The sequence below is a fragment of the Pan troglodytes genome, chromosome 22 (genome assembly GCF_028858775.2).
Source record: "Pan troglodytes isolate AG18354 chromosome 22, NHGRI_mPanTro3-v2.0_pri, whole genome shotgun sequence".
Lineage (NCBI taxonomy): Eukaryota > Metazoa > Chordata > Mammalia > Primates > Hominidae > Pan > Pan troglodytes.
The window spans coordinates 29,872,286-29,888,661 of NC_072420.2; the positions used below are offsets into that span (position 1 = coordinate 29,872,286).

Here is a 16,376-nt window from a genome sequence, read left to right on the forward strand (position 1 = left end):
TGAATCAGTGATGACAGCAGTAGATGCAGTAATGTGAAATGTTAACTCATCCATTCATTTATTCATTCTGCAGTATTTTTTACAGAACTTTGCTGTTTAGTATTTCTATATTGCTAAGTAGCCTGCAGAGGGCGCACTTTCCTTATTTTTATGTCTTTCCATCCACTTATGACCAAAAGAGGACACAATGTTTTATAAGATTAAAAGAGATTATTCAATGAAAGAAGTGAGGAAGGCACAACTTCTCTTTTCTTTCTTCTACCAAATGTTACAAAATGAAATATGTAAAAGGCATAGGGAATGCAATCTCTATTAGCTTCTTTGTTTTGTTTTGTTTTGTTTTTGAGACAGAAGCTCACTCTGTCGCCCAGGCTGGAGTGCAGTGGTGCAATCTTGGCTCACTGCAAGCTCCGCCTCCTGGGTTCACGCCATTCTCCTGCCTCAGCCTCCCGAGTAGCTGGGACTACAGGCACCCCCACCACGCCCGGCTAATTTTTTGTATTTTTAGTAGAGACGGGGTTTCACTGTGTTAGCCAGGATGGTCTCGATCTCCTGACCTCGTGATCCGCCTGCCTTGGCCTCCCAAAGTGCTGGGATTACAGGTGTGAGCCACCGCGCCCGGCAGCTTCTTTATTAATAGAAAAATCAATTTTAGTGACTTTTTTTGCATGGAGCCAGGATCATCAAGCCTGTGGCCTTCCTCACTTTTTTTTTTTTTTTAATTGCTACATCCCCGGGACTTCGTTTTTTTTCTTGCTCTTTGTGTATGTGTGTTCTTATTTTTCCTCTCTATACTGCATTGGTCAATAGAAATATAATGCAAGCCATATATGTAATTTAAAATTGCTTAATAGTCACATTAAAAAACTAAAAAGGAGGTAAAATTCATTTTAAAATATTTTATTTACTCCAACTTACCAATTTTATCATTTCAACATATAATCAATATAAACATATTATTGAATATTTTACTTTTTTTGGTACCAAATCTTTGAAATCTGCCGTGAATTTTGTATTTACAGCGCATCTCATCTTGAACTGGTCACATTTTAAGCTGTGAATAGCCACATGGTACCAGTGGCTACTGTACTGGACAACACATCTATATACATTCCTTTTTCATTCACAGTTTCTCCATCCCTAACCAAACTAGCAGAAAACAGTGTATTACCAAATGGTGCTGTTTACTCAGAAATCTTTATGACTAATTATCCACCAATTTGAATCATGCAGGAAACATGAGAAATGGCCTGTGTTCCCTCTAAGAGACTGTCGTTTACAGTTTTGAGATTTTAAAAAATAGAATGTTTTTAGCCAGTTGATTTTTAAGTCACTCTAGTTCCCTCCATCACAAAATGAGGTATAGCTCTTAATAAAAGTCCTTCAATTTTATTTTCCTGAGTGTACATTTTCTTTTCTTTTTTTCTTTTTTATTTTTTCAATATAGCCCCTTGCTCTGTCACCCAGGCTGGAATGCAGTGGTGGAATCATGGCTCACTACAGCCCTGACCTCCTGGGCCCAGGTAATTGTCCCACCTCAGCCTCTCAAGTAGCTGGGACCACAGGTGTGCACCGCCACATCCAGCTAAGTTTTTCTTTCTTTTTTTTTTCATAGAGATGGAGTCTCGCTATTTTGCCCAGGTTGGTCTTGAACACCTGGCTTCAAGCAGTCCTCCTGCTTTTGGCTTCTTGAAGTGCTTAGATTACAGGTATGAACTACTGCACCTGGCCTGTCCATTCTCAAATACATGATAGTAACTCCCATCTACTGAGTGCTTCCTATGTACCAGGTACTATGTATTAATTATTTATACATATAATTCCATTTAATATTCACAAAAGTCCTTTTGAGTTGGATACTGTTGTTATCACCTTTGTTTTAAAGATGAAGAAACTGAGCATGGGGAGGGCTAGGGGAGTTGTCTAACATAATCCAGCTAGAATCCTGCAGAGCTGGGATTGCAAGCTGGGCCTGCATGACTCCAAATCCTGCCTTCTGTAATTTTATGCATGGTGTCTCCCAAGTGGGGAGTATATTAAATGCAAATTTAAGATGTTGGTAAAGGGTAGAATTCTAGAAGTGGTAGAAATCCTAGAGTTCTTATAATCAGCTCTCTTTGTTTTTATAAGAAAAATCTGAGGCAGAGCGAGGCTGAGTGGTTTCTCTGTTGAATATCCAGGACTGGAATCCAGGATTCTGAGTCCAAGCCCAGTGCTCTTTCCCCTGATGAGAAACCTTTCCAGATTTAAACTCCAGTTTATAGGAACATTAACAACCCTCTCTAAAGAGGAGGCAAGAGGTTTCTTCTCAGGGAAAAAAAGAACTGACATCAAAAGGTCTGTGTGGGGTCATTTGTCTCATCATGACTTTGATTTGGCCTTGATCTTTATTTAGTATTTCAGTTTTATGCTCTGCAACAAGTTTGGCCATGTTGGAGGACAATCCAAAGGTCAGCAAGTTGGCTACTGGTGATTGGATGCTCACTCTGAAGCCAAAGTCTATTACTGTGCCCATGGAAATCCCCAGCTCCCCTCTGGGTGAGTATTCCGTCCACTTTCTGGAAGTCTCAGGTTCTGAAGGCTTTTTACACACTGCACCATGGGAGCCTAAGGCTGGTTGGGCAGCACCTCATTCTGCAGGGATCTGGGTCAGAGCAGGACAATGGCTCTACGATGTGCTGGATGTTCTTCTATCTCCTTCAGTCAATGTGCTAGGATTGTGATTTCACTTTCTCACCAGGCAGGGGCTGCAGTTTACAGGAGAAAGACTATTCCTGAGTTTGTTCGACTGTGCTGTTTTTTTACTCCTCTTAACTGATTACAAATCTCTCCAACATCTCTGACTCAGGCTCACTATGACTTTTTTGTTTTTGTTTTTGAGAAGGAGTCTCTCTCTGTCACCCAGGCTGGAGTGCAGTGGCACGATCTCAGCTCACTGCCACCTCCACCTCCTGGGTTCAAGCGATTCTCCTGCTTCAGCCTCCTGAGTAGCTGGGATTACAGGCATGTAGCACTATGCCCAGCTAGGTTTTGTATTTTTAGTAGAGATGGGGTTTCACCATGTTGGCCAGGCTGGACTCAAACTCCTGACTTCAAGTGATCCGCCCGCCTCGTCCTCCCAAAGTGCTGGGATTACAGGCGTGAGCCACTGCTCCCAGCTGACTATCATAAGACTTCTATTTCTAAATAATAGCTCATATAATAACTTGTGTAAATATCTATAGATAGGCTTCCCTTATTTTGGATGCACAATCCATTTTTCATATTGAATAATCTGTTAAGAGTATCTCTACAACTATTATTTCTCAGCTAATACTGAATTTTTTACCAAGAGCAAATATTGTTAAAGACTAGAAATAACCCCTCCATAGCTCATTTAATAAGGTAATTCTCTTTATTTATGAAAAAGAAAGACCTAGGTTTTTTTGTTTGTTTGTTTGTTTTTGTTTTGAGATGGAGTCTCGCTCTGTCACCCAGGCTGGAGTGCAGTGGCGTGATCTCGGCTCACTGCAAGCTCCGCCTCCTGGGTTCACGCCATTCCCCTGCCTCAGCCTCCTGAGTAGCTGGGACTGCCGGCACCCGCCACCACGCCCGGCTAATTTTTTGTATTTTTTTTTTTTAGTAGAGATGGGGCTTCACCGTGTTGGCCAGGATGGTCTCAATCTCCTGACCTTGCGATCCACCCGCCTCGGCCTCCCAAAGTGCTGGGATTACAGGCGTGAGCCACCGCGCCCGGCCGAGAAGGACCTAGGTTTAAGTTCCATCTCTGCCACTTAGCAGGCAGTAACCTTGGTCATATCAAGTAACTTGTATGAATCTCAATTTCCTTACCACTAAGATGAGAATGATGATAATTACCCTCCTTCTAGGATTACTGTGGGGAGCAAATGACTTATATGTGAAAGTGCTTTGTAAACTGTAAACTGTTTAAAGGTTAGTTTATGTCACATTGTCACGTATCTGTGAATATCATTTTTGTAAGTTTATATGTTATGCTTTAGGCTTGGACCAATCTAGGTCATAGTAATTACTCTAGGGCAATGGTTCTCAACTGGGGGCAATTTTTCCCCCAGGGGATATTTGGCAATGGCTGGAGATATTTTGGGATGTCACAACCAGGGATATGGTACAAGCATCTAGTAGCTAGAGGCCAGAGGCTTGTCTAAACATCTGACAATCCACAGAACAGCTTCCCGCAACAACAATTATCTGGCCCCAAATGTCCATAGTGCTGAATTTGAGAAACTCTGCTAGACAGCAGTGGGTTCTCAAATGTTAGCATCTGTCAGAGTCACCCGGGGGAAGTATCGAAACACAGATGGCTGGACTCCATCCCGACATTTTCTGATTCAGAAAGTCTAGGGTGGGGCCTAAGTATTTGAATTTTTAGGAAGTTCCCAGGTGATGCTAATGTTGCTGGTCCAGACATTGCTCTTTGAGAACCATTTCTGGAGAGAAATCCTTCACTATGCATGGGTCGCTTTGATAGACTACTTTGCTTAGCCTACTGAGCAAAGTAGTATCTTATTAAATGGTGCAAAATTTGTATCAACTAGTTGAGAAGTTTGACTCTAGGCCAAAATCCTTTGTGTGATCTATGTGTGATTTGAGATAATGACAAGGCAAGCTCCATGGAAGGAAGAAGCTGCCCTTCCCATACCAGACTCGGTGCACAGCCAGTGCCTTACGGTTTCCTCTAGGGAGTTGCATTCAAGGATTCATGCGGGTATCTTTCTTCTCACACCTGTAATCCCAGCACTTTGAGAGGCCGAGGCGGGAGCATTGCTTGAGCCCAGGAGTTCAAGACCAGCCTGGGCAATATGGCAAAACCCCATCTCTACCAAAAATACAAAAAAATTAGCCGGGCATGGTGGCATGCACCTGCAATCCCAGCTACTTGGGAGGCTGATGTGGGAGGATGGTTTGAGCCTGGGAGGCGGAGGTTGCAGTGAGCTGAGATCACACCACTGCCCTCCAGCCTGGGTGATAGAGCCAGATCCTCTCAGAAATGAAAGGAAAGGGAAGGGGAGGGGAAGGGAGCAGAGGGGAGGGGAGGGGAGGGAAAGGGAAGGTTAGGCTCATTCATTTAAAAAAAAAAAAAAGAGATTCTGTTCCACCACCCCACCCCCACACCCCTGCACCCGCATGTATGCGTGTCTATATGCCTAGCCCAGGTGTCTCTATTCAGAGGCTGTCTGTTGGGGGCCTTGGCTGAGGCACTTTCCTCCACTTTGACTCCACGCCTTTCTACTCCTAGCCCTTTCCCGTTTCCCAGCCTGTGGGCTATAAAGAGGCAGGAGCCTTTTGTGTGGGGCAGGGGCTCATTTTCTTGTCTGTTCTGCATGCCATCTGATCCTCACCTAGAGCTGTTCCAGGGGGATAAGGGGAATGTGGGGGAGCTGGAGCCACCCTCTTTTGCCTCTTGCCCGCACTGTTGTAGAAGAGAATAAAGATCTGATTGTTACTCTCAGTTTGGCTCATTGAATTAATTGACCACCTCAACATCTGATTCCTCAAAAGCCAGTGTTAAGTATTTTCCTTCACCTGTGGTCTCCCAACTTATGTGCTGTGAATACAAATGTTATGGCACAAAAACATCTGCTGTGACCGACTATTCCAGAGCAGTGGTTGAGAACTGTACATGGTAATATCTGGGGATCTTGTTAAAATGTTTCTAATTCTGTAGGTTCTGGGATGGGGCTTGAGATTCTGCATATCTGAAAAGCTCCTGGAGGGTTATTGGTTTCACTGGTCCAGGGACCACACTTTGAGTAGCAAGACTAAAGTGTCAAGGAATTAACAATTTCATTTAAAGAATTAGAATTAATACGCAGAGAAACACAAAACAATTAGGGCAGTGCCACTTGATAGTATCAGCTGTTTCTAAGAGGAAACATGAAGTGATTTTGAAACAGTGGTACTCAACTCTGGCTGCAGCTGAGAAGCTTATTATTGATTTTCTGCATGAAAAAATGTTTTTAGAAGTAGGTGTTTATAGTGAGAAGTAGGCTGGATTAGGAGTTGAAAGTCACATTTTCAGCCTGGTAATTGGCCTTCTGAGCTGTGGGATCTTAGGAAATTTAGTGTCTACCAGCTTAGTTCTGCTAGGAAGTAGGGTTGAAAATGTACACTAAGTTTTGAAAATATATTGACAGTACACATAGAAAACACCATTCATTTACTTGTTCATTCAAAATATACCTTAAGTGCGTACTTTGGGCCAAGCACTATTCTAGGTGCTGGGGAATGAATATATCAGTGAATAAGACAGATGCAGTTCCCTGATCTCACAAAGCTCAGAGTCTGGTGGTAAAGAGAAACATCAAAGAGGCAATAATAATAATAACTAGGGTGAGGTTGATGATAGGGAAAGCACAAAGTGCACAAAGAGTTTATAGCAGGTGAATGACCTACCTCTAAAAATCAGGTAGGACCTCCTTAAGACAGTGATGTTTAAGCTGAGATCTGAAGGCAATGGCTCCAGGCAGAGGGATGATATATTCCAATGCCCAGGAATGAAAGAGCACAGTGACCAGATTTTGTTCAAGTATGGCTGAGCACAGAGAGTGAAGGGGAGCATGGCTATGAGTTTGGAGAGGCACTATATTCAACAGGACACATTTGATTACAGGTGCCAGAAGCCAACTCATAGAAGCTTATGTATAAAAGAGAAATTGTTGGTTTACTGAACTGGGAAGTCCATTGGGTAGAGCTGGCCTCAGGCAGAGAAATGAAATCATCCGATCTATCTCTTTGCTCTCTTCCTCTCTTCTACTTCCCTCCATGTGCTGCTCTTATTCTTCCCCATTTCAGGAGCGCTTCCTTCATATGGTTGGGAAATGACAGAGTATGATTACAGATAGTTCAAGGTTTACAGCAACCCAGTTTAGCAACTGAAAAGAAAAAGGAGGTCACCTTTCTTTCAGAACACGTATAAAATCTCGGCTAAGAACTCTGATAGGAACTTGGAAGAGCACCATTTTTAATCCTAGGCTAACGATTGTGGCTGGGGGATGAGAGGAGTATTGTGATTGGCTATCCCACCAAAATCACAAGTAGGGGTAAGGGATACTACCTTAGTGGGAAAGGAGTTGCAGTTATCAGGAAAAGAGGGACACATAATACTGGGCAGACAGAACCCAAAAATATTCACTCAGAGTATCTAGTAGGAATTTGGAGGGAGTATGCATACTATGGTAAGCATGGTTTTTCTTAACTGCAGCATAGATGGTAAGTTTAGTTTTGAAGAAACTGAAGTTCTATAAACGATAGGGTAGTAGATAGATATTTAGAACTTATTATCCAAAGAAAAATAAGAAGAGAGGGGAAGAAAAGAGAAAAAGGCTCTTATAAATCAAAAATATTACTATTGTTCATAAAACATAAGAGGTAGAACAAAATTAAAATTTATTTTAAATTTTATTATTGCCACTGCAATAATACGTCAACCCCTTACGTCAACCCCCTTACGTCAACCTTGATATACCTTTTAAATATTTAAGGAGTAATGATTACTTCAGTTCTTAGGCTAATAGATAGTGAGATTTGCTACATAGTCTCCCTTACAAGTTTTTTTTTTTATTAGTCATTTCTCCTGTTGACATTATGGTCAAATAACACGATATGTAGTTATCATAGCAATTGATTTCACATAAATTAAGCCAAGGAGCAACATAATGAAAACATGCAAAGATATAATTTATATGATGTTTTTAATTGGTCAGAAGTGGCTTACTGATTAATGTTATAATATTGGGATTAATAGAAGTAGAAAGAATGTTGATTTCTACCCCCCGCACCCAGATTTTAGCTCAATTAACATAAACTGGTTGAACAGTTAAGGTTGGACAACATCATAAAAAAGTATGTGGGGACAAACTGTACATTCTATAAACTGTTGTATCTGTATAATTTGAAGGAATTATAGGGAAAAAATCTAGGCTGTATATTACCTAGATTTGCGCTGTCTAATATGATAGCTATAAAACTTTGAATTAATTATAATTAAATAAAATAAAAAATTTAGTTTCTTGGTCATACTAGCCATACTTCAAGTGCCAAGAGGCACATGAGGCTCATGTCTACCATACTGGACAGTAACCATCTAGGACATTTCCATTATCACAAAAAGTTCTGTTGGAGAGCACCAGTCTACACAGCACCAGCGAGTCAGTTCCCTTTCTTTGGAATGAAATAAGCTAAATAAAATTTTTAAGAGGGATTTTTCTCTCCGTGTGCTCCACAGTAAGCACTGTCAACTCTATGTTTAAGATGCATCCCAAATCTACCCACTTCTCTTTTTTTCTACTGTTACTCTCTGAGCCTGAGCCATTTTTATCTCCCATCTGGACAACTTCAATAGTCTCCTGACTCACCCCTCTATTTCCATTCTTTCAATTTATATATGGTCTCCATGGAGCAGCTGGAATGATTTTTAAAAAACATGTACTGGTTTTAAATTTCTTGAGAAAAAAAGGAATGTGAAAGAAGGACACAATATTTTCTGAATTTCCATTACTTGTGCCACTGTGCACCGTTCTTTCAAAGAAGCGATCTTCTTTAATCTTTACAATAATAAAGGAAAAGGGAGGTATTATAATTCCTTTTTGCAAAGGCGGAAATTAGGACTCAGAGAGGGCAAATAACTAGCTTGTGTTCACCTAGCTAGTAAGCGGCAAACCCTTTGAAGAAATGAATGGATGATTTAAACAGCCAAATCCTAAGCTTTCGACTAGACTACCTCGCCAAACATTATTAAGCACTGAAGGAGATTTGTTACTGGGCTTCTTTCTTTTGAGGGAGAGAGAAATTCTTTGTATCTTTCTCTACCTTATCTGCTCATTTATCTGGACTTTGCCTCCTCAGTTGTGAGTATAGCAGTCCCCTCAGGGTGAAGCTGAAGGTCTCTATTCTTTTAATTCTCAAAGATGCCAAAGTGGCAGGTACAGTTTTGACCCCATACGGAAAGGGTCTCCTCCCAACCAAGTTGGGCTTGCTCTTCCACGGTTTAGGGCAGTGGTTCACTCATTTTTAGGTCTGAGGCACAGTTTAAAATACTAGCTTTCTTTTCTTTTCTTTTCTTTTTTGAGACAGGGCCTGCTCTTTCGCCCAGGCTGGAGTTCAGTGGTGTAATCATGGCTCACGGCAGCTTTGACTTTCTGGGCTCAAGCAATCCTCCCACCCCAGCTTCCCAAGTAGCTGGGACTACATGTGTACACCACTGTACCCAGCTAATTGATTTTTTTTTTTTTTTTTTTTTTTTTTTGTAGAGACGGGATCTTGCCATGTTGCCCAAGCTGATCATGAACTTCCAGGTTCAAGCCATTTTCCTACCTTGGTCTCCCAAAGTGCTGAGATTACAGGCATGAGCCACTGTGCCCAGCTAAAATACTAGTTTTTGAAGGCATTTAAAGGAGTTAAAAGATTCAAAACAGCTCACACACAAAAAGCCGGTATAATAACAACAAATTATAATAAAATAAAACATCTCAATATATATAAGTACAGCCATGGTTATCATGGTTGTTATTACGCCCTTCCCCTGCTTTGTTCCACATGTTCCATCTGCCTAGCCTCACTGTACTTAAGAGTCTGTGTACTGAGTTGTAGCAAAAGTATGTTGTATTCCTTTTATTATCTTTATTGCAGCTGGAAGGATCTCTGTGAAGATATTGCAACATAACAGTTGGTCAGAGCAGGTTAGAAGCCTCTTCTTCCTTTCCTCTTAAGAAACAGATCTCCATCTTCCTGTGACAGACTAATTTAAAAAAAACAAAAAAGGGGCCGGGCGCGGTGGCTCACGCCTGTAATCCCAGCACTTTGGGAGGCCGAGGCGGGCGGATCATGAGGTCAGGAGATCGACACCATCCTGGCTAATGCGGTGAAACCCCGTCTCTACTAAAAATACAAAAAATTAGCCGGGCGTGGTGGCGGGCGCCTGTAGTCCCAGCTACTCGGGAGGCTGAGGCAGGAGAATGGCGTGAACCCGGGAGGCGGAGCTTGCAGTGAGCCGAGATCGCGCCACCTCACTCTAGCCTGGGCGACAGAGCGAGACTCCGTCTTTAAAAAAAAAAAAAAAAAAAAAAAAAAAAGGAAATGGATCTCCTCCTCCCACCTTTGTCCTCTGAGCGGCAGCCCGAATGAATAGGAAGCTGTCAGCATCAGCCACGTATGCCCTGGAGAGTCACAAGCCTCACTGGTTTTCGGCATGGCCGCATTTCTTCATCTCAATTGAGTAATCTTCAAACCCTTGTTTCCCCACTCCACATTTCTTAGTATAAATATCATTTCAGTTCGCTTCTTGGGCTGTGGATAAAGCAGAGGAGGGGTATGAAATTTTAGAAAAATAGAGATGAATACTTTGTTTCAGTCCTTAATTTTACTGATGAGGAAACTGACTACTAAGAGGTTGCAGTAACTTGCCCAAAGTCATACAGCTAGTTAGAGTGTGGATTTCAGAGCCACACTGGATTTAACTTCCAGTGCTGTCATTTACTAGCTGTTTTGAATTTGGGAAAGTCATGTAAATATTCTAAGTCTCCGTTTTCTCTGTAAAATGAAGATGATAATAGTTAGATCACAGAGTTTTTGGTTATTGCAATCTATTACGCATCACCTGGAAAAGTGTAGTAGTTATCTATTACGGTGTTACAGATAACCCCAACATTAGCAGCTTAAAACAGCAAACTTTTTTTTTTTTTTTTTTTTTTTTTTTTTTTTTTTTTTTTTTTTTTGAGACGGAGTCTCTCACTCTTGTCACCCAGGCTGGAGTGCAATGGTGCGATCTCGGCTGACTGCAAGCTCCACCTCCCGGGTTCCCACCATTCTCCTGCCTCAGCCTCCCGAGTAGCTGGGACTACAGGCGCCCGCCACCACACCCGGCTAATTTTTTGTATTTTTAGTAGAGACGGGGTTTCACCACGTTAGCCAGGATGGTATCGATCTCCTGACCTCGTGATCCGCCCGCCTCGGCCTCCCAGAATGCTGGGATTACAGGCATGAGCCAATGGGCCTGGTCCCTTTTTTTTTTTTTTTTTTTTTTTAAATTAGTCTGTCACAGGAAGATGGAGGTCTGTGGATCTGGGATTACAGGCGTGAGCTACCGCGCCTGGCCGCAAACATTTTTTATCTTACGATTTCTGTGTGTCAGCAATCTGGGTGTGGCTTAGCTGGATACCTCAGGCTCAGCATCTACTACAAAGCTGCATGATAGGTCATGCAAAATGCCATTTACATGGGTGTGAAAAGCAGGAGGTGGAATCATTGGAGACCATTTTCCAGGCTGTCTAGCACAGAGTATCTGCTTCATAATGATTGATTTGGGATTAGATGCTGGGTCAAGTGATAATGTCTCCCACACAGATTATTGGATCAATGTTCACCTGAAGGCTTTGTTCTCAGCCTGGTCTTATTTAACATGTTTGTTTTGTTTTGTTTTTTTGAAACGGAGTCTCGCCCTGTTACCCAGGCTGGTGTGCAGTGGCGCCATCTCTGCTCACTGCAAGCTCCACCTCCCGGATTCAGCCATTCTCCTGCCTCAGCCTCCTGAGTAGCTGGGACTACAGGCGCCTGCCACCATACCCAGCTAATTTTTTGTATTTTTAGTGGAGACGGGATTTCACTGTGTTAGCCAGGATGGTCTCGATCTCCTGACCTCATGATCCGCCTGCCTTGGCCTCCCGAAGTGCTGGGATTACAGGCTTGAGGCACTGTGCCTGGCCACATTTAACATTTTTATCAGTGACTTAGATGATGATATAAAACAGTAGTCTCTAATTTTTCTTGATTATGTGTCAGTAAAAACTTGTAAGTGTTCACTTCAAATATATATATTTATTTATAAGTTAACACATGTGCCAGTGTTAATCTATTAACTAATAGTGACTTACTTTCATTCTTTCTTTAGATTTAAAAAGTTACAAATAGAAGTTCCATTATTTTTTCACCTGAATCCCAAAGGATTCTTATGTACTCTCTGGGTGTGCAAAACCCACCAACAGAGAAGGTGACTGAGAGATGGAGAATGTGGTGGATGTCACAGTCAGGATCTAAAGAAAGTACCAAGATTGGGGCTAAATCATGTAAACAATCAACATCCCAGGGGCACTGCTGGCACATGAATCACATTGTGGGGATCCTTGCAGAGGTGCCCTCTTTGAGCAGAAGAAAGACAAAGATTATCTCCTTCTTTTGGGAACAGAGTGTGGCGAACTGAGTGCAGGTTGGATTTCAGTCGCTTCTTATCTGTGCCTCTTCTTGTGCAGTGCACAAAAGGTACAACAATCCATGGAAGACCTGTGGCTTCCCATTAACAAAGAGGCCGTTCTTGGAATTTCAAGTCAGTTGACTTAACTGAGGCTCAAGAAACAGAAAAATTAAGTATATGGTGGAAACAAGCCTCAGAAATAAGGCTAAATCTCAGCTTTTTAAGACATAGATCACACATTTGGCCAAGATGTCAAGACTGACTTGATTCTCTCTCTCTCTCTCTTTTTTTTTTTTTTAGACACAGGGTCTCGCTATGTTGCCCAGGCTGGTCTGGAACTCCTGAGCTCAAGAGATCCTCCCTCCTCCGCCTCTCAAAGTGCTGGGATTACAGGCGTGAGCCACCGTGCCTGGCTGAAATTGAATTGATTCTATGACCTTCTTGTTTTCATCTTTTTAGCCCCAAAAGCGGGGAGACTAAGTTCCCTTTTTAAAAGTATGGACTGGATAAATGACTCAATTCTAAAGAATAAAATATGACGGAATATGTATAATTAGGTCATAAAGTGCCTCATGGCTTCTTTCTTATTCTCTCTTGGATTATGGACTCTAGGGGAAGCTGCCATGTGGTGAGGGCACTCAAGCAGCCCTATAGACGGATCCGTGTAATGAGGAACTCAGGTCTCCTGCTAACAGCCATATAAGTGAGTCATCTTGGAAGCAAATCCTCCAGCCTTGGTCAAGCCATCAGAGGACTGCTGCCCCCGCCCCAGCTAACAGATCTATTGCAACTGCGGGACAGACTCTCAGCCAGAACCACCTAGCTAAGCTGCTCCCATAATCTTGACCCATAGAAACTGTGAGAGGTAATAGGTATTTGTTATTTTAAGCTAGGGGTTGGCAAAGTACTGCTCCAAGGCCAAATCCAGTCTGCAGCCTGTCTTTGTAAATAATGTTTTATTGGAACAAAGCCATGTCTATTGGTTTATTTAGTGTCTATGGCTACTTTCCCATTACAACAGCACAGTTGAGTAATTGCGATAGCAACTATGTGACCCACAAAGCTGAAGATGTTTACCATTTGGCCGTATGTTACAGAAGGAAGGTTCGTGGCTGGGCATGGTGGCTCACGTCTATCATCCCAGCACTTTGGGAGGCTGAGGCAGGAGGATCGCAGGAGCCCAGAAGTTCCAGACCAGCCTGGGAAACATGATAAGACCCATCTCTACAAAAAAAAAAAATTAAAAATTACAGTCAGACGCAGTGGCTCATGCCTGTAATCCCAGCACTTTGGGAGGCCAAAGAGGGCAGATCACTTGAGGTCAGGAGTTCGAGACCAGTCTGGCCAACGTGATGAAACCCTTCATCTCTACTAAAAGTACAAAAGAATTAGCCAGGCGTGGTGGCATGCTCCTGTAGTCCAGGCTACTTGGGAAGCTGAGGCAGGAGAGTTGCTTGAACCTGGGAGGTGGAGGTTGCAGTGAGCCAGGATCGTGCCACTGCACTCCAGCGTGGGCGACAGAGTGAGACTGTCTCAAAAAAAAAAAAAAATTAGCCAGGCATGGTGGTATGCACCTGTAGTCCCAGCTACTCAGGGAGGCTGAGTTGGGAGGATTACTTGAGCCCAGAAGGTTGAGGCTACAGTGAGCCAAGCTGTGATTGCTCCACTGCACTTCAGCCTGGGTGACAGAGTGAGACCCTGTCTCAAAACTAAACTAAACTAAAATAAAAAGTTTGGCAATTCCTGTTTTAAGCTTTTGGAGTAATTTTTTTTTCTTGCACAGCAGTAGATACCTAATATGGAGGAAACTGACAATGCTTTAATTTGTGTTGAGAGCACCCAGCAACACAAACTCTTGCCATGATGTTGTTTACTTTTTTCCCCTTCTTGATACATATTTGTTTTGTTGTAGTTTGTGTGTTTTTTGTTTGTTTGGTTTTTTGCAAATCAGTATCAGGCCTTGTGTCCTATGAGGCTCTGCTGCTCAAAGGGTGGTCCTTGGTCCCAGCAGCATCAGCACCAGCACAGACAACCCTTTAAAAACAACAGACATTTTTTTTTCTCCGGGTTTTTTCTGTTCTCATTTCAAAACTATTCTTCATTTCTCCTCTTGGCAAGAGCTGTGGTTTACATGTAAACTATTGCTGTCTCTGCAGAAGAAAATCACTTTCCCTACCTTTAAATGAGTTGACTTCTCATTCCATTGTTCATGGCCTCTGTTGGTGATGCCTGCAGTAGTTGTTTCATTTCCAGTTGCATGGTGGACAGAACAATAAGCAAATCCTCCACGTGGAGGCAAGCTTTGCTGTTTTCAATTCTGTGCTAACCAGCCTTACGCACATGCCGTGAATTTGAGAACCTCCTTTGCCGAAGCTGGGAAAGCTTGTCTGGATTAGAAAAGTCCTCCATAGAAACCTGACACTGTCCTGAGCTGGAGTATTTGGAATCACACACAGGAAAGGCTGGGTATTTGTTGACCTGCCTGAATGGCAGAATGTGTGTGCGATTGTCTCCAATTACAGCACTCCAGGAAGCATCACCCCAAAAGTGTGCTTGCTATGAACCACAGCATGTCCTTCGGCTAATCCTCATTAGCTGAGGTGGATTCTCTTTCTACATGTACCCTCTTTCGAAGTGGTATCCTTCCTGCAGTCTTTTCATGCCTTGGCCTAAGACTCTGGACACAGGCCTAGCTTTGCCCCCACCAGATCCATTCGATAGTTTTTCATGAATCACCAGCTCTCCTGGAGAAACTCAGGGTTCTAATTATTGAAGAACCATGCATAGGGAACTGGAGATAAGCCACGGGTAAGACTTTCCCACATGTTTCCTAAAAAGGGAAGAAGGTCTCATTGGAAGCCCCCTAACATTCAAATGGCAGGAGCTGTCTGATTTCCACCCAAGAATCCAGCTCTGAGTTAGTGGTGGGATCTAATCACCAATCATTCTCTGGGCAATTCCTCATTTTTTGCTTTCTGTCTACAATGACCCCATCACTGGAAGTGGAGCTTGCCCTGGGGAATGCTATATTGAAAAAGGCCTTGCTCTCTGATCTTTCTCAGTCCTCCTACAGGTGATCGTTCATTCTCTTCCTCCGCCTTCCCATGCCATGCTGATGATTAACCTTCAACAGATCTGATTCTGCCCTGCCTTCTTCCTGTTGCTCATTCCACTGAGCCTCTCGAGCTCTGAGCTGAAAACCAAGATGATAAGGATGAGGTCTTTGGCCTCGGGGAGGAGCTTCCTGCTTAGTTATCCAGTTATACCTATAAAGGAATAATCCTAGTACTATGTGGTTAATGATCTAAAGGACATTCAAGAGCTATGGGATCCTTGAGGAAGGAGTGTGTAATTATTTATCTGGAGAAGTGGGATGGGGCAAGAGATTCCAGGCAGTGGGAAAAAACATACCAGATAGAGGCACAGGGCCATGAAACCACACAGAGAAGAGCTTATAAGCAGTTCCTTCAGAGAAACAGTCTTTTCATAAATCTCGTCTTAGAAGCTCTGTGTGGAAGGGGCCAGTGGGGGAGGAGGGGCAGTGATATTCAAGAGCGTTTTAAATCACCTCCCCACATTGTATGGGACTAAGGTGAGTCCTGTCTGGAGTTGATGCTTGGATAGAAAAAATGCATATGATCCTGTACTCTGACTGTTAGAAGAGGGCTACATAAAGGGAGACAGAAAAAAATTCTACTCCTTATGAATTCTTTTTCTTAAAATGTTGCTGAAGGTAGCTCTACAAAATTAATCCCTGGCCAGGTCTTGCATGGTTCCTGGCCTTTTCTTCACAAAATTGAGACCCCATGAACCTCCCTGTCTTCTCATCTATAGGCTCACACTAATCCCTAGGCTCTAAGATCAAGCCAGACTGGGGTATAAGTAACCTATATGGAATTTCCACACAAATCAGGAAAAGGCATCTTCTTCTGTGTGGTCCAGGGCATGGCAAGGATAAGACTCCTTTGAAAGTACTAAGAAAACAGCACTTTTTTTTTGTTTTGAGATGGAGTATTGCTCTGTCGCCCAGGCTGGAGTGCAGCGGCATGATCTCAGCTCACCACAACCTCTGCCTCCCGGGTTCAAGCTATTCTGCCTCAGCCTCCCGAGTAGCTGGGACTACAGGTGTGCACCACCACACCTGGCTAATTTTGTATTTTTAGCAGAGACA

At 42.8% G+C, this 16,376-nt stretch overlaps 1 protein-coding gene across 5 annotated transcripts in view; it reads left to right on the forward strand.

Annotated features, from left to right (window-relative positions):
- The window catches only part of MAP3K7CL (MAP3K7 C-terminal like), a 102,214-nt gene that overhangs the window by 13,001 nt on the left and 72,837 nt on the right, over positions 1–16,376 (forward strand). For 3 of the 5 annotated variants that reach the window (XM_063803516.1, XM_054675147.2, XM_063803517.1), the window contains 3 exons: positions 1,448–1,523; positions 1,616–1,709; positions 2,396–2,538. In XM_063803516.1, coding sequence (XP_063659586.1) covers positions 1,448–1,523; positions 1,616–1,709; positions 2,396–2,538 — 313 coding nt within the window. Of the gene's footprint in view, positions 1–1,447; positions 1,524–1,615; positions 1,710–2,395; positions 2,539–12,817; positions 13,958–16,376 lie in introns of those variants that run through there. The other 2 variants (XM_063803515.1, XM_063803514.1) reach the window with 1 other exon arrangement.